This window comes from Hippoglossus hippoglossus, chromosome 7 (genome assembly GCF_009819705.1).
Source record: "Hippoglossus hippoglossus isolate fHipHip1 chromosome 7, fHipHip1.pri, whole genome shotgun sequence".
Lineage (NCBI taxonomy): Eukaryota > Metazoa > Chordata > Actinopteri > Pleuronectiformes > Pleuronectidae > Hippoglossus > Hippoglossus hippoglossus.
This window is the reverse complement of record NC_047157.1, coordinates 16,494,989-16,514,587: the sequence shown is the minus strand read 5'-3', so window position 1 is coordinate 16,514,587 and position 19,599 is coordinate 16,494,989. Positions and strand designations below refer to the sequence as shown.

The 19,599-nt window shown below is 41.7% G+C and overlaps 1 protein-coding gene across 17 annotated transcripts in view; it reads left to right on the top strand.

Annotated features, from left to right (window-relative positions):
- LOC117763996 (neuron navigator 1-like) overlaps positions 1–19,599 on the top strand; it is an 86,618-nt gene that overhangs the window by 24,902 nt on the left and 42,117 nt on the right. For all 17 annotated transcript variants that reach the window (XM_034589377.1, XM_034589376.1, XM_034589373.1 and 14 more), the window contains 2 exons: positions 7,287–7,389; positions 8,794–9,120. In XM_034589377.1, coding sequence (XP_034445268.1) covers positions 7,287–7,389; positions 8,794–9,120 — 430 coding nt within the window. The remainder of the gene's footprint in view (positions 1–7,286; positions 7,390–8,793; positions 9,121–19,599) is intronic.

Here is a 19,599-nt window from a genome sequence, read left to right as displayed (position 1 = left end):
AATTACTTAGAATGACTGTCACGGGAGAGTTACCTCTAAATTGCTACAGCCAAGAAACTACTTAGCTTTCGATTTCATGATGAAATAGAGAAGATGGATAAGGAAATTACAAGATATTGGCCATTAACATTCCAATCATTCCGGAAAATACTATTACATGCCCTTTTCCATGTAAACAACTTTACATTTAAATGACTGCAAGTCCCACGGCTGCTGACGTATCCGTCTTTGATTCGTGTCTTCTCTGACTAATCTTAACACAAACGTGGTGTATGTTTACAAGTAGAACAAAAAAGGGCTGGACGATACGGCCCAAAATCTAATCAAGATAAAACTTTTCATATCAGTGGATGGAGATAATTATAATGATAAATATAACATTACTATTTTAAATGTAAAGCTAGTTTTTGTTTTTTTCTGAGCAGGGAATCAAAAACACTTAAACAGTCTATTGCTATTAATGAAAATCATATTGCAATAATTATTGATGTATTGATCAGCCCTACAACAAAATATACACTATGATACAATATACTTAAACCTTTGAGGTCCGTGTGTGAGCGGGGGTGAAACCGAGAGCGAGTTATGTAGGCCACCTTGTGAGGAGAATACTTAGATTTCATCTATTTCTGTTCTATCTGTTCTCTCTTGAAAGGTCTTTGATAAAAGTGCTCATTGTTACTGATGTAACTGTTTGTATGTTCTATCTGCTGCAGGGAAACATCATCATGTGCACGCACGCACTCACGCATGCACGCACACACACACACACACACACATCTGACAGTCTCATGATAATTATGGTTAGCTTACACTATTTATAATGCTAATGCTCTATCAGTAGTGAAAACTGGAGCCAAAGCAGCAACAGATCTGGGACCAGCTGTTTGTGACACCTTCACTGATCCTTTGTTTTTCTAAATATATACAGTAATATATACAGTAATATACCCCATCACACGTTCATTGGTTACAATTCTTTTTGGCGATTGTTGATCCATGCTCTCAGCAGATCTCTAAAGTCACATAAGAAAGTTGTCAGGCTTGAATTGAAAACAGAATTTCTGCAAAATGAGTGAGAGTGAGGGAGTCAGGGCGAAGCGAGCAGCCCCAGATGTTCTGTAAACAAACACGACAACAGCAGGCACAGAACAAAATGCAAACACACAGCAAATGCAATAACTTTTCAGCCAGTACCATGCATATTGAGGCAAACACCCTTTCAATATTTTGGGTTTTATTGCACTATGCTGTCTGACAATATTGATAGGAATGGAGTACATTGATATCCTCTAAACATTTAGATTATCAAGTATTTTTTAAGGTCAAATTTCAGTTTCTAGATTCTCATCTGAATATCATCTTAATATTTTGGTCGACAAAAACAAGACATTTAAAGATGTCGCCCTAGACGATGGCAATTTGTGTCGGACATCATGCGCATCTAATGAAATACTCTCTTTATTGTCAGGTTTTCTAAATAACATTGAGAATACATCTAAATGTTGGATTCTGTGCATGTGCTTACTGGCTGTCATCCCTCCCACTCACTCAACCCCAGCAGACTGTCTGACATGTGTGAGCAGAGCTACAGCTGGGTTTCACAAGACACCATAAAATACAGTTCCACAGGAAACGACTCTCTTGAACAAAAATACACACAAACATTGCCACACATTACGGTCTGCCTTAGCTCTGCGTGTGTGTGTGCGCGTGTGCATGTGCATATGATGGATTCTGTATTTAGATTTGCTCAGTTTTAGATTCAAGCTGAAAGTTTCAAGTGTGCACAGGAGGCACAAGAGACTAAGCTGAAATATCTGGCATTTCAGAATGCTACACACACTCCCATCCATCTACCTGGACGATTGTTCTTTTTCCTCTGGGTGGTTCTTTTGTGACAGCCTCCTCTGCATACCATGCGTGTCTTTATGTGTTTTATTATATCGCACCTCTGTTCTTCTCTTTTAATCTCAAAGCCCCTCTCGCACATTTGCAGCTCGGCACAGAGGAACGCTCTCACACACACACACACACACTCCTCTTTGTGTTTTGAAGTCTAATCAGGCGGTGGGAGTTGAGATGTTCTTTTGTTGTTACTTGGCTGAGGTCTCGACCTCCTTCTCTGAGAAAGTAAACTTCTCTTAAGCTCCCTCACCTTCCCCTATAAGCGGATAGCGCTGTGACCTCTGAGCAGATAGGGCTGTGCTTAAGGAGATAGGGCGTGTGTGTGTTTATGTGTATACGTTGGTGTTGGGTCAACTTATAGAGAGAGACAGTTTTGCTGGGGGGAAGGAGAGCCGAGCTGAGCTGAGATGATAAGGGAGATTTTAACTCTGTCCTAAATAGGGGATTCGTGATATTTTACAGCAACTTTTAACTTCCCTAAACCCCCACTCTTGTATATCAACACACTTATTTGCTGTATCATTTGTTGCATGTGAACTGCTCTAATTTCTTGAACGCGGATGCAATATTGTTTTGCTCTGACATGCTCATTAACCATTCATGTCACACAGCAGATATGATCTTCAAGGGCTCTAATATCCTGTCACAACATCCCGGTGAAACGGATGAACTGGGTTGTTTTGTGTTTGTGCTGAAGTATGCGGATCCACATTTGGATGCATTAGCGTGTGTTTGTCCGCAGTGTCCAGATGTGCAGAAATGGCTGTATGTTGTCATGCTTCCTGTTTTGCAAACTGTCTGAGGGCTGAGATTTGACTGGAGCAAAAAGAGGTTGAGAGAATAAGAGTATCAGACTAAATAGACATGTCAAGCTAAATAAAAGATAAGAAATAATAAACTGTAGACTGTCACTGTATAAGCATGTTAATATGCACATTATGATCAGTGTATATCTGGGGTATGGCATACTCTATGTCTCACCTTTTCCATTTTTTGCCCTGAAGACATTTTTTTTTTTTTTAAATGAGCACAACACTGAAACAACAACACAAACCACACAGGTTTTACTAGCATCCTGTTTGTGTGATTCTTTGACATCAGTTGTCAGGAATGCAGTAATGATTGTCTTTGCAGCAAAACAAACAGCCACTTTGAAAGTGTATGATTGACACAGATTGACTGACAAATATGGTTGTTTGGTTCCGACGGCGAGTAAAAAGAAATCTGATTCTGAAATACCTGATATTTACCAGTTTGACCATAAACTTCATATAAGTAACTATAAATAAAAAGAGAATACAAAGATATAAAACTTATATTATATACAGTATATAGAAAATCTATGAAAAATGTAAATAGAAATGCACATCTATTCTGCTCTTGATTCTTTTAAATAGAAGTTTTTACATTGGCAAAAATAGATGAGATACCTATATGTCATTTGGCTCAACTTAACCCGCATCTTTTGAGAAACAGAAGTTTTACAGTGTAGTACCAGCGGTGCTCAACCCCACCCATCTATCATGGGATAAGCGCAGTGTAGCCCGAGGACAGTTCCCGTGACACTAACATATGTGCTCACACGCGGCCTGGACAGGGACAAATGAACTCCAGAAAAGAAAGAATAGAAACAGGAGCCATTTCCCAAACCTTCATTCATATTCCACAAAACCGAACCTCGATATCGCCGGTGTAGATGCACACTCCTGTACGGGAAGATGCATGAATACAGAGAACCATGCTGTCAAAGAAGGATGTGATATTACCACACACACACACACACACACACACGACCACTCCTGCAAGGACAGGGCCATTAGTGTATCTTTGGGGAGTTTGTTTCTGTTCTAATGGAGAGGAGAGTCAAGTGAACCAAGAGAGGAAGCCAAATGGACAGCAGTCTCTCTCTCTTGCATTTGTTCGCTCACACAGTCTCTTGTTCATCAGACGTCCACATCATGCAACACTCTTGTCATTTCCTCTTCTTTTAAAAGACAAGGCTGGAAATATCTACTTGTCTGTTTTTTTTTTGTCGCGAAAATCCGAGAAATGCGTAGCAACTATTTCCTGATTATTCTTCTCCCATTGTTGTCCTCAAAGTAGTAAAAATACTTAAATGAGTCACACTGTTGCACTGGGTGTCACACTCCTTCATTATGAATAGTTTATTTTGAGTCAGTTGTCCATGCACCATCCTGTAGAGCTAGTCCCCAGCAAACCCATGTACTCATTGTAAATAACATTCTCTTTAAATAGAAATTATAGGCATTTAATTCCATCTATAGCCTTTTCGGTTTAAATCACGTATGTGTGATGTATTTCTATGGATTTGCACCTTCACTAAAGCAGGAAGGTTCTGCATCCTCAGCCAGTTTAGCTGAAGTGCTGGCAGGATGGTGGAAGTAGGGGAATCCCACCCCCTTGACAGGCAAGGCAACTTTTATTTCCTCTCTTCTCAGTTTTAATTTCTTCTCTATTTCTATTTCTGATTCTTACCACTCCCCCTTGTTGCTCCCCTACACACTTGCACCTACAGGAATCAAACACACACACACACACACACACACACACACACACACACACACACACACACACACACACACACACACACACACACACACACACACACACACACACACACCTACACACACTACCATAAAATGTCTCCATAACAAATCATGCCAACACCACAGTTTCTCCCCCAGCATTACTAGTATGTCCTCCCTCCTCGTGTCAATCCTGAGTGTCTATTTATGTCTTGTTTTGTTTTGTCTTGCTTCACAATAAATATATATATATATATATATATATATATTTTCAAGGTATTTTTACAGAAGAAAAAGCATTTAAAATGTGTTATGCCAGGCAGCAATATTTGACCTTAAATCTTGCTTTGTGAAATTATTTTTAACTTTTGCTGTCCTGTGGATTCAAACACAAGCTCCTTAGCTTTGATGCTAATTCAGATGTCACAAATTCTTGTGACCACATTAAGAGGAAAAAAATAGACATTGTACATTTTCACAGAAATATGCCAAAATACAATATCCTCTAACTTTGCTCCTTTATACCCATAACTTTCCATTTCTTAGATCTTGTCAGTTTTTGTCTGTCTTGACAAAGAGCAGACTTGCATTGGGATGCAGAGGTTGTCCTGCACATGCATCTCATGCACGCACTTAACAATAACACTCACTCAGTCTCTTCAGAGCTGGAGTGTGTGTTCTGGAGTGTGTCAAGAGCAGAGGCAGGTGGAGCTTCCCTCACATTCACGCACGTGCACACAAGAATTACACTCAGTTCCAACCAGATGAGTGTAACTCACAGTTAAAACCAGATGAGTGTAATTCATCCACACCCCTGGGGAGCTGCCGGGGCCGACAAGGATATTTGCATCCGTAATTCCCCCACCGCTATGACCGCCAATGCACCCCCCTCCCCATGCCAGCTGGGACCACCAGGGCCAGGGCAGAGGCGGGGCAGGAAGTCTATTACAGACACTTATTCTCTCACACGCAGGCGCATGCACAATCATGCAGACCGTATCTAATCAATTTGACGCCGATGTTAAACAAAGCTCCCGTTTAGGGTAATTAAAATCGGCCAATTAAAGCCTGTAAGTGTGTGTGTGCGCGTGTCTGAGTGTGTGTCAGACGTGTTGCAGGGGCTCTTTGTTCCTGCTAAACCTTTATACGACAAAACTGAATCTTTTGAAGCTGAGAAGCATCTGTTTACAGCTTGAATTTCCACACAGCAAATCAGTAATGTCATGGGAGTGCTTCTGCAGAACATAGTTGTATTTTATATTTATCATTGTGTTTATATTCATTTTATTGCAACATGTGAATTTGTGTGTGGAGCCCCATCATGCATATGTGTATAGGGTGTTTGAAAACAGTGTTAAGTGTGCAGCTGTTGTTGAGATTGACATTTCTGGCAGCTCATGATTTGTCGTCCTCCCTCATTATGGTCTCTCCCCCTCTTGACCTCCTCACTTGCCAGCTGGACTCATTCATAGGAGGGGTAGTTGTAAATGTGTGTGCGTGTGCATGTGTGTGTGAGTGACGTCAGGGTCATTTGTGTTTTTTTTTTTCAAGGATATTGACAAAGACATTATTTCTCAGTTTTTTGTTTTTCAAAGGGGGGGGGGTGCTGTGTGAGACTGTGCTTAAGTGTTAGCATGCTAACATACTCACAATAGCAATGTTATTGTCCATTTAATGGTAATCCATCCAGTAGATGTTGAGATTGATGTGGGGCCAATGGACTTGCCCACCAACAGTGCCATCAGATTAGCACAGCAAAAAAAACCTGAAAAGTAAATCATGCATAAAACTGAATGAAAATCGGAAAACTGAGCAACACATTAAAAACGATGAACGTAAAATAAAGTGTATTTGGCTGAGAAGATTTTTAAAGTACACTTAATTCATTGATACATTTGTCTTACCCTGTCCCTGGGTTATAGAAAATCTTTGGCTGTGCTCATTTGGGAGTCAGCTGGCATATTTCTAATGGTCTATTGAACTGAACCCAGAGGGCTAATAGACTGAGCACCATAACTCTTTTATCACCGTCCACTCATCACATATACACATACACACCAGAGAGCAGGAGTCAAGGTCATGTGATGCAGTGTAGGTGTATGTCACTGTGGTTGAGATGCGTTGGTGTTGTAGATGATGATTTATAATATCAGACACACACACACAGTCTGAGCAGATTACACTATATTAGAAAGGGGTGAAACAAATGCCAACTTGTCCCCTGGTGGGTTTAAGTGACCAAGGCTTTAGGTTTAGTCTGCTGTGGAGCAGTCGAGGGGCAGAGTGCAGTGAGCGGGCAGCAGGGCACTGTGACTGAGTTAGTTAGAAAGGAAGCAAAGACGGATCCAGACTGACAGAAGTGATGTGCGTGGTCTGGGACACTTCTGTTGTCTGCCATCATATTTCATTCTGCGTGCTCCACTGCCATCTGGAAAAACTAACTGTGCTCACACTGCCACTATTCTGTCACGTCTTTTCTTTACCCTCAGTATTCTGTTCCCTTTTGGTGTCTGGGTTTGTTGAGATGACCAGATGTAATCCCAGAGGGTGCAGGGACTGAACATTATATGATTATCATTATAATATTATAGTGTTATGTGATTATCAGTCTAGTCAGTGTTGAGCACATAGGAAACACCCATTATCATTGTTTGTTAATTGATCATATTTCATAGTATATTAGATTTCAGAGATAAATATATATATATATATATATATATATATATATATATAGAGTTTATAAGTGTTTTTTTTGCTGTCCTCTAACTATGTAACATGGCACTAGATCATGGCACTAGATCTCTAAAAATATCCTGTGTGTGTGTCCTGCAGACCCGGAGTCGCAGAGGAAGAGAACGGTGCAAAATGTTTTGGACCTTCGACAGAACCTGGAGGAGACCATGACAAGCCTGAGAGGGGTGCAGCTCAGCCACAGGTGAGCAACACACACACCCACAAACACACACACACACAAAAGCAAAAACAAAACGACATCAGGAAAAAGTTAAGGCAAACAAACTTATAGTAAATAAGAAAAGAGAGGATCAGTTGAGATGGGCGGATTCTTATTGACACTCCTAACGGTGTGGTGGTTAACTGCCTGTTTGTCTCTCTCAGATCAATATCAGTATTCCTGATGGACCAGTAGCCGTCAGTCTTTCATTCTCATCCTGCTCTTCTCCTCCTCTGCGTTGGTTAATACAGAACTGAAGCAGGATTAACTCAAAACCGACTTCAAAGCCGTCTCTGCAAATGCACACTCACGACTCTCATTCAAACACACAACAGGACACGCAATAATGCTCTGATTATATGAGCCCGTGTGTGTGTGTGTGTCCTTTCCCTTCCCCTGCTTCCTGTCTGTCACTGACTGATTTCAGCTGTGTCGAGCGCGTCTTCAGGTTTTGTCCTTGGGAGCTTCCCCTCCGGCTGCCTGTCCGTGCGTCTCCTGCCATACATCCCCCATCCATCCCTCAGTGGGAGCTCCATGCACAGAGAGCAAATCAGCAGATGGTTCCCTGCTGGAATACGTTTCCTTCGCCATTCATACTTTTGTTGTACTGTAGTAACCTTGAATTACTCCCCGCTGTCCCAGAGGACATTTTCTGCTTTGACGCCTACAGAAGTATCCTGTGCAAACAAGAAATCCTATTTCCTCTGAGTGTTTAGTGCAGGAAATGCATGAATCAAACAAATGGATTGGTTTGACAAAAAATGGTTTTATCTACACATAATTTCTCTGATATGCTGTGCCTGCATAAAAAGCAGAAACCCTGTGAAAATCCATTCGAACAAGATGGGGCAGTATCCTCTCTCTCATCCTCATTATGTATCTATTCTACCTGCAGACATGTTTGATGTTACTGTAGCTGGCAAAATCACCTTCACAGTTTTAGAGCCAGAAACTTTTAATATGCTAATTCTCATCATTCTCTGCCCGGCCACTGAACAGAGATGTGCTGCGCTGCTGCTTTAGCTCGCATGCAGATTGTTACGTTAGTGATGCTGATATTTGTAGAATCACAGAAAAGTGAGAGAGCCGAGAACATGAAGCCATGTTTGCTGACATGAAAATTACACATTAACTCACACACACATGCAAAGGCACCTGGATACCAACCAAACATTCGAAAATAAGTCTTTTTTATTGGAGTCTGTCTGAGAGCGGAGGATGCAGGGTGGGGTGATGATCGAATGGAGGAAGCAGCTCCTAAGCTGAGGAAATTAAAGACGTTTACTTCCTGTCTGTTAAAAATGTCTATATCAGCTCTTTAGAGAAGGTCATGCTGTGACTACATTTTATTCTCATTATTGCATCTCCTCCTTTTTTAACCCATAGCTGTGTGGAGGGGACCATGTGCTACGACAGCGACGAAGCTGCCGCCTTCTCCGTCTCCAGTCTTTCGAACCGCTCCTCTCCGTTGTCGTGGCGCCAGGGTCAAGCCAGCCCCCGTCTGCAGGCTGGGGACGCTCCGTCCACAGTTAACACCCAGGTGGACATCCCCCGCCGGATCAGCCACTCCTCTCGCATCCACCTCATCGAGGCCCTGGACGTCACAGACCCGTCCCTGCTGAAGGGAGACTACCTCAGTGACAGCGACCTCGGCGGGAAGAGCCAAAACGAGGATGATGAAGACGACGATGATATTGATGATCTGGGGAACGGGTGAGTTGTGTTCTTCTTTTGCGTTTTTCACCCCAGCTGCACCTTTGCAACGTTAGCAGCACATTTCATGACACGGACACGATCATTAATGAGGTTAGCATTCCTCGTGAGGGGAATCCTGCCAACTGTTACAACTCCACTGCTGCAGTCAGGCCTGCAGATAGTGATTTAGCAGCACAGCTCTGTAATGAATCACAACCCCCCTCACACATAGCGTCTGTCTTGACACTGGCATCTGTACCCCCCCCTTTTATCTGTAGCCCCCCCGATGCAGCTGGCTCTGCCACAGTCAGTAAACAGCCCTCTGGCAGAGTCTGAGAATGATGTCACCATCGTCCGGCCCCCTCGTAGAGATCATCCTTACATATTCAGCTGTGGACTTGCCGCCTTTGCCAGCGGGCCTCCATGCAGAGGGCCAGTCACAGCGTTGGCCCACCAGAGCCCCCGTGGCAGAGCTAGTATACAGACGTCTTCAGAGACCTGCCAATGTGGTCCTCAGCCAGAGCTGTCAAAATCAGAATGACCTTTGTTTTGAAGTAGCCATGGATTCAAAAGATTTAATGTTGCGATCACATCAGAAAACAAACAAGACCAATTTCAGCTTCAGAAAGGTTCGTTGGCATGTTTGCTTTGTTGTGTGGAGGGTGGTACCCTGGTGCTGTGGCTTTGAAACTTTTTTCCCTCCTATAATTAGAACATCTGCAAAGGTATCGTCTCTCACATCTCACACACACACACACACACACACACACACACACACACACACACACACACACACGCGCACATACACCTCTGCTCGTTTCACACATCACGGCTGGCTGCCTCCAGTTGCCTGTGGCAGCAAAGACTGAGCAGTTTACAAAACGTGTGTCGTTGTCTGTAACCTTCATTTGTTATTGGCTGTATAATGGGCGACAGCGGAACAATCACAATTCTTTTCATCTTAATGGGAATGTGTTTTCGTGTCTGTCTGTGTGTTGTTGTTGACAATAAGGAGATGACCCAATAAGATTGTGTATTGTGCCTTTGTGGGTGTAAGCTGTTTATCTTGAATGAGAGGGATAGGTCACACACTGGTAGTTGTCGCCATCGTTCTGTCAGGACAACACATCTCCTTCTGACTATAAACCTTCAGGATTGATTACATTAGTTAATTCTCATCAGTACACAACACAAATACAAGACATTAAGTGTAGAGGGTCTATTGAAAAATGGTCTGAGTTGTGTTCCTTGGACTTTCTTTCGTTAGTTTTGGAAAACATGCAGCTCTTGTCCCAAAATGAGAAGGTATGGCACAACATCCAGCTTCATGTTTCACTGACCAACTCTAAACACAGCGAAGAAAAACACATTATCTCATAAACTATGATTCTGTGTGTGTGTAAAACCAAACTAAGAAAAATCCTTCTGCTGGCCACAGCTTGACATCGCCGCGGTAACCACAAAAACCAGGAAATCAATTGCAACACAGTTCCAGGTCCCTGTAGCTCTACTGTCTGGTCATGACCTCCAATCAGTGGTTATACAGGTTTACATTGTTCTTTGTGTGGGGAGGCAAAACAAAAACCAACATTTGTTGGTGGGTTTAAGGAAAAACATTGAGAGAGATAATAGCAGATGAACATTGTATTGTCTATGAAACAAAAAAAAATTCCTGGAGAACAAAGCTAGATCTCCAAGTCGTTAGTTTTATCCAACCAACACCATATAAATCATAGAAAACAGGAAAATGCTGCAGATTCTCGTGCTTGAGAAGCTTGAACCAGCAAAATAACAACAATTTAGTGTGTTAAAGTATTAAGAGCATTGATCTGTTATCAGAATTGTGTAATTTCTGTTGATCAACTAATCTCTTAATCGACTTATCGTTTTGGGATTTGAATCATTTATGCCAAGGTTATGTTTTTATTGCCATTTGTCCATTTGACTTCTAGCAGGATTACACAAAAACTACAGAATCAACTTCATTGAAATTTGGTGGAAGGAAATGATATGAGCCTAGAAAGACCCAATAACATTTTTGGGCAGATCCGGACAAAGGGATTTTTTTTTACATCGTGAGATGGGATGTTCTTTTTACATTTTCACCAATTTCCCCCGAAATACTATGTGGATCTCGATGAAAAAAATTCAGGCACATTTAGAGAACTGATATCTACGTGTACGTGCAATTGGGTGCAGCTTAATTGATTCTAAGGGAACTATGGGAAGGTTTACACTCTGAGTGTCATTCCAGTGCAGACGTGGTGTGACACCGACTGCAGTTTCAGACTAATATACCTACACCACTAGAGGGCAGGCTGGTGTTGCTGTTTCTCCTTCCCTGGCTGCCCTCTCCACCCTTTCATCTTGAAGTAGCCCCTCGCTGGATTACTGACGCTTATCTCATCATTTATGACACATTCTCATCCATTATACATGGAGGCACTACCCCTGTCACACAGAGGTCACGTTACACCACGTCTCACCCTTACATATATTATACATAGGACTTCCCGGCATACATTATGCATCACAAATGCACACATGTTCTTTGTTTGGGTTTTGTCTTCCTCATCTCTTTGTTGTGTTAAATGGAGACGGAAACAACAATAAATCCCACCTCAGTCATATATAACATGTATGGATGAGCAGGATTTGAGTCATGGTTGGTCTCACTCTGACTCACCTCAGTTATATTGTATTGACATGACTCACTTTCACACAATGGTGAGTTTACGGCGACTGGGCCATGACCTGCCTGACACAGACCTTATATACACACACACACACACACACACACACACACACACACACACACACACACACACACACACACACACACACACACACACACACACACACACACACACACACACACACACACACACACACACACACACACACACACACACACACTGAGTCAGGACCCTTTATGTCAGTTATCCGTTTCCTGTGCTTCCCAAAGCCTGGGCCTCTTCTTGTCTGAAGAGTTCCACTTACATCTGGAACCAGACCCCTCCCACACACTCTCTCACACTCTCACTCACACACTCATCGCCCTCACTAGGAAACAGCAGGGAGGGGCGGGGGCGTGAGATGGTCCTTCTCCTAAGCAGTAATGAGGTTTAGTCCGGTGTAGACTGTGGTTATATACAAATCTGCAGTTCTTCAAGTTCTTCAAGTTTAACTCTTTCAGTTCATCGTTACCTCTGCCAGGTTATGTTTTCATCTGCCTTTGTTTGTCTGTCTTGTTAGTTTGCAGGATTGCACTAAAACTATTTGACGAATTTCTACGTGCGGATCCAGGATACATATTTTTAATTTTTTTAACATTGTGAAATAGGGCGTTTTCAACATCTCCCAGAGAATAATTCATAGTTCTTGGTGGGAAAAGGCATGTGTAGGGGACTGATATCTATGAGTCTGTACAATTTGCTGCAGATCCAAATAATATCCTTGATCTAGTGAATTTGACTGTGGTTTCATAAGGGGACTGTTTGGCCTTGGCAGAGGTTGGTTTAGTTTGATCAATATAGTGAATTGTTTACACTGTGTACTGATTTGTTTTTAGTTTTCTTAACAGTTTAATTTACATCCCCCAGTCTGAAGTGTTAAGAAACACACATATATGTGTACATTTCCTCATTTACAGCTCAGATAAGCATTATTCTAGTTTAAGTAGGCAATTGTTTGCTATAACAACTTTATAAGGTGATAATATACCAGAGCTGTCTGTATGATGGATTGATTTGAAGTTCTTTCACTATTTAGTGCCCAAAAAACAATGACTGAAGTTTCATATCGTCATAATAGAGACAAGCAGGCACCTTAAGAAAAGAGCCAACTAAACATATATCCCCATGTCAACACTTTAGTACTGCTGAAATACATAGGGGGCTTCCTTATGTGAAGCACTGTGCTCTGAAAAGGTAGTAGCTGTGTATAGACCTTTATATACAGTCTATGGTATAGACTAGTATAGAATATACTTTATTGTCTACCTTTGTCAGGGGAGAAATTTGTCTTTGCTTATACGTGCAAAAAGTGCTATCAAAAGAAATATTATGACAAACCTGAATGAACCATAACGTCTACATTCAGCCGGTGTCTGAGCCTCATCTGGGCTTGATAGATCGTATTGATTGTCTTTGTTGTCATGTGTGCAGTGATAATGGGCTCAACTCGCACACACACACATGTCGACCATTGGTTGGGCATGCGTCTTGTTTTCTGCCCTGCTGGGCCGCACGCTTTTGTTTCTGGATGGAGGAGCGACCTCCCGTTAGTAAACGCGCAGTCTCCATGGTAACAACGCTTCACTGCACTAAACGCCTGAATTATGAAAATATTTTTTTGGCAGCAGACAGACACACACACGCACACACTAAGCTCCCCTAAGCTGTTCAGAGTCTGCTGAATTAAGTGCTTTCTAGAAAAGCAGAAGTGAGCTGCTTGTTCCTAATGTGAGTCCAGTAAAGTCTACAGAAGTTAAAGAATAACTTTTTTAAGAGGAACTGAGATGTTTTGTGTTGTCGGGAACAAGCTTTGATATCATCAGTCACTTTTCTGGCATAAAATATTTTGCCTGATTCAAACAGGAAAGTTCATTATCTGATTACTTGTAATCTTGTTATCTTTTAATGGTACAAGTATTTCAAATTAAGTGTAACAGGTGTGTGTGTGTGTGTGTGTGTGTGTGTGTGTGTGTGTGTGTGTGTGTGTGTGTGTGTGTGTGTGTGTGTGTGTGTGTGTGTGTGTGTGTGTGTGTGTGTGTGATTCTGCTATACTCTGACCCCATCTACTGGCCAAAACTAAGAAATACACACACAAAAGAAACTATATCAGCCTGACGCATCTGATAAATGAATTCCTCTTCCCACATCTGGATCAGATTTTCGTTTCAGGTGAAAGATCCACTCACTCTCTCACTCACTCAGTCTGTCTGTGTCTATGTCTGTATCTTACTCACACAAACACACACACTCACAAACACGCACACAGTGGACACACCCAGGGCTTTTCCTCATGTTAGAGCCAGATCTTTATACTGTGACTAACTGTCCAGTTAAATGGTAAATGGTCTGTATTTATATAGCACTTTAGTCTTGATGACCACTTTCCATTCAGTATTTGGGGATATGCATTCATAATGCATCTATAAATGTCATGTCCCTTATGTATCGGCACACTCCCACCTCCAGGTTTCACAGTCAGTATTCTGTGGTCACTGTGGTGGTCCAGTCCAGGTCCTCGCCAGACAGGCAGGACGCCATCTGCTCTAAACAACTGGGTTTCATCTCTCCAAAGAATGTGCTGCCAATAATCATCAGGCTTCTTTTCATGTTCTTTGACAGTTTGTTCATGTAGTTTTGAAAGCTGTGGGTTCTGAAAGCTGTGGGTTTTGAAAGCTGTGGGTTTCTTCTTGGACGCTGTCTTCAGACAGTGTCCTTCACACTGTCTGCTCAGTCACTGAAACACCACAGGTACTCCTTGTGCTAAGTCAGCACTTACTCGTCTGTTTATTTAAATGCATGGTTGTGGAAGTACCCACTTGTTTGTGGTGTCATTTTTCAAGGGCAGCCACTGTGACCTCTGTTATTGGTAGTTGTGTTTAACCCCATGTTCAGTTGCATCCCATCTTTATGAAGTGCCACAGTTTGATTTCGTACTTCTCACGCTTTTCTGGTCTTAACACTAAACCACTCACACACATTCATACAGCGCTTATAAGTGCCGTGTTTTTTTCTGTCATACTCTGACAGACTGTAGGACCCAGGGATCGAACCACCAATGTTCTGGTTTGGGGACAACCCGCTTTACCTCTCGAGCTGCAGCCGACACAACCCGGACTACAGTTGAGGAACCTGTATATGTAGGATATAGGTTTTGAAAAGTTGTTACAGGTGCATTTTATCAGTTGTCAATTTACATTTCACATCAGTTAAATGCTATTGACCGGAGCTCAGCCTAATTTTAAATAAATACGACAGGTGGAAATTGAAAAAGTGCCACCTTAAAGATTTGCACAAAATATTTTCTTTCTTTGGATTTTCTTAAAACAAACCACGTCCCTAACTATTCTAAATGATGGGGTCAAACGTCAACTCCTAGGATGTGAATAATTTTTAATGCGTCTTATTTATATACTGTTATTTTTCTCACTATATCTGTATTTTTCTGTCACTCGACATGATTGTAAATTAGGGCCTTCCTCAATAATTCCACGAGTTTAAATAAAGATTAATAATAACTAATGAATATATATATATATACTTATAATTATAAGTAACTATTCAGAGAGCTCTTCTTCTTTAATCAATTAATTTGAATTTGGTACAACCGATAATTCTCATTTTAGATTACTGGAATAAAATATACAATAATGGTATCTCATGACAGATTATTTAGTTTGAGATATTGACAATTTGATTTACAGAAAATCAAGCTCCTGTGCAAGCTTCACTGTAACAGTGGGTGAATGTGTTATTCCATTACTACTACAGGAACGTTTTATTTTGTATATGTCTCGGCACATATAGAAGTGTAGTTTTCCTCCCTTCCTCACCATCCTTTATCTTTGAATGACAGTGTGTGTCAGAGACGGTGCGATCGACATGAAAACCTGACGAGAGGCAGATTGAGGGGTGGTTCAGGAGGGTGATGGGCCATGTGTTGCTCTTGTCATCCACTACCTGCTCTTCTCTGGGCCTCTCTGCTTCTCTCTGCTGCTCCGGTGGCTCTGTCTCTGCTCAGTGCGGCGTGTAATCAATTACTTTTACTGTCATTACGGAGGGAACTGGACTCTGGGGAGGAGTGCGCTCTTTCTTTGTTCCAGCACGTGTGGGCAAAACACTGGAGGGAACACCCGCGGAGAAAAAACACACACACACACACACACACACACACACACACACACACACACACACACACACACACACACACACACACACACACACACACACACACAAGAGGTTTCTTAACTAATCAGAGCCATTCACCATCATCACATGAGCATTTCTAAATATGAGTCATGTGAGAGACTTCATTTTTATTTAATTATGCATCTAATCTGCTTAATATGATAATTACATTTAATTCATATTTAGTAGCAGTACTATATTTAAAAATATTGTTTATCTGCCTGGCTATTTTGCTTCACGATGATGTAACCGGCTCCAGCTGTCTCAGCAGGATGCCGCTTACAAACAATAATGACATTAATCTGTTGTCTGCTACAGTGGCACAGAAAAGCTGCCACCCACACCATACGCTCATATACACATATACAAGCATACAAACACATTAAAAGATTTAACAGAGAGTAACATATGGGGCTGCGGAGGGATTTACAGTCCTAGAAACCCCCGACACCTCCTGTCTCAGCGAGAACAATGTCCTCATGTACATCTTTTATACTCCTGTGTTTGCTGAGGCTGTTTGAGCCGCATGGTTTTCATGATTAACCTCCTTAACTCACTACATGACACGATGTAATTTACTGTAAAACCAGACAAACAAACAAACAAGGGACAAACTGTGACTGAATCAGACTTTTTCTTGTAAGTGTTTATTCTGCTTCCACAGTTTGCTTGAGACAATATTTGCTTTGCGTCATTCCTTTTCAAAACGCTATTAGTCTATCCACGTCTCCGTCTGTCTGTCCTCACACAAGCAACACACGCATGCAAGCGTTCATGTAGAATTACACACACACACACACACACACACACACACACACACACACACACACACACACACACACACACACACACACACACACTGGTGTTAATATCCAAGTGGACTGCAGTCAGTTTTTGAAGGAATGTTCGACTTCTACTCCTGTCGGCCTCCGTGGAAATGTTTAGTTTGACTTTGGGCCATCTCATTATTGTGAAACACACTGATGTTGAGCAACAAACACATGTTCTGGATGGGAGCTTGGGAAATACGCTTAAATCCCACAGACAGATTTTCCCACATTCCGAGTTGGAAGAAAAAAAGTCAAGAATTGTAAAGTTTTCTCTATTTCTTTTCAGTCGTTTTCAGACATGAACTCTGGAGAATATCCGAAACAATTGGGTCCGGACTTTCTCACATGTTTTTGTTCACAGCACATAGACACTGGCTTTGGCCCTTATCACCAAAAGCTCTCTGGACATCTTGTCTGTGTCTGGCAGTATGTGTCTGGAGTTCTTACTAAGGGGCTGAAGAGAGAACCTTCAGAGAAAGTCCTGAGACTCTCACTCGGAAAAATCGGCGCTCTCACATACAGTACAGCCGCTTCGCAGAACGCCAGGAGAATATCTGGAGTTCAGTGCATATCTGAAAGCAGTTTTGCTTAAACTTCTCCAGCATCCATCTCCTATTCCATCTTTCACTATACTCTCTTTCTCTTGAAGGCCATGTCATTCAGCTTTCTCTCTCCCACCCTGCACCCAACCCCACACCAAACCCACTGCCAGGGCTACTGTTGCCAGGACCCCTCCCCAATGCTGAGGCCTGGTAAATCCCTATGGAGACGCTACAGTATAATCCCAGCTAATCCCTGGCTTCCTCTTATGGCAGGTTTGGAAAAAGAATAAGAGAACTCAGGACATGGTCAGCAGACTGCAAGGACAAGAGGGCGTGGAGAGGGGGTTTATGATGATGGTGTGTGTGTGTGTGTGTGTGTGTGTGTGTGTGTGTGTGTGTGTGTGTGTGTGTGCACGTGTGTGCACGTGTGTGTGTGTGCACGTGTGTGTGTGCACGTGTGTGTGTGTGCCAGCAGGACCCCCACATAGTTCAGAGGGATATGTTACCATGTCAACAATGCGAGCGTGCAAGGGAAATAAACGGAGTGAGTGAGCGTTCGTGTGAGCGGAGCTTCTTAACTTACAGAGGTCGAAATGTCACGACTTTTACCCAATGACCAATTTCACCCCATTTCCTCTGAGGAAAGAGGTGGATCCTGCTCTTCCTGGAGATGTTTTTTATTTTCTCTATTTTCTTTTCATATGATTCAATCACACTTGACCTACAGAAGAGATGAAAAGGGGGAAATGACCTGAAAACAACAGCTGATGATGAACATGATGCTAAATCAACAAGTGCAGATATAAACCCTATCGACTGACATCATTCAGTCAACAGAGGTTTGCTTTTCAGTGTTAGGAGGAAGGCTTTAGATTGAATTTGGGCAATGAGGACCACAAGAAATACATGTGGGCTCGCAACTGTTTAATGTGAACAATGAATTTAAATATGACATATGTTAAAAAAAAACTTCATTCACATTGTTGAGGGTTCGGGACAGAGAATATCACACCTTGTCAAGCCCTATGAGACAAATGTGATTTGTAAAGTAAAATTTCATTGATTGATTGATTAATATATAACCAGACTGATAATTTTGTCTGGATTTTGATCTGGATCAAGATCTATGCATTTTAAAATCAGCGTCTTTATTACTTTGAATAATCATGACTTCACTGTGAACAATTATCTTACCTCTTACGGAAGAAAAAGTCCCAGTGAATTATATTCGCTCGGATATATTAAATGTTACTAGATTTATTTTTAGCTCTTTATGCAAATCCTCGATAGGTAAGTTAAGCGGAGCTTAATTTAATTCTTAGTCACTTTAGCAGCATGGCTGGGGATACAAGTGTCAAGTGTCTGCTCTGTTGGTCCAATGCTGAAAATCTTCAACCTTTATTAGATAGATTAGACATTCATGGTCCCTAGAGGATAGGATGCTGATGACTTTGATGATCCTTTGACCCCATAAGGTTGATCTGGGTGAAATGCCTCAGCAACTATTTGATTGATTCCTATGAAATAGCCACTCCTTGACTTTCCTTTGAGTTTTGAACTTTTGCCACCATCAGTTCAAAACATTAAGAACATTTTAACTGGCAGACATCATTAATGTCGTTGTGAGCATGTTAATCTGGAAACATTTAGTTTGAAGCATGTTTCTGCAGAGATAATGTTGAATTTTGAATTTTAGTTTTTAAAATGTGTCTTTTTTAATTATGTGAGAACCACAAACCATTCAGATCTGTTGTATTGCGTTAGTAATTTCTGGTATAACAATAATAGTAATAATCTATATACAGGGCTTACCACTACCATAGGAAATTTAGCCAAAATGTTTATTTGAAGAACAAATGTGTCATTTTTTGTGTCAAACATTGGTTTCGGTGTTAAATTACTTTCTCTGTCATTGAGGGAAGTTTGAGTAAATGGGGAGGTTCATTCTTAAAAGACGATTGGTTCCCACAGTCTACCCCACACACACGCACACACACACACACACACACACACACACACACACACACACACACACACACACACACACACACACACACACACACACACACACTAACACACACGCTCATTCGTACCTTCCCTCTACATCTATACAACCTTTATACATTCTTACTTCCTCTATAGGGGGTTAATGAAACTGCATGGTTAAGGACAAGCTTTTGAGAAGCTTTGGATTGAAGCTGTCTC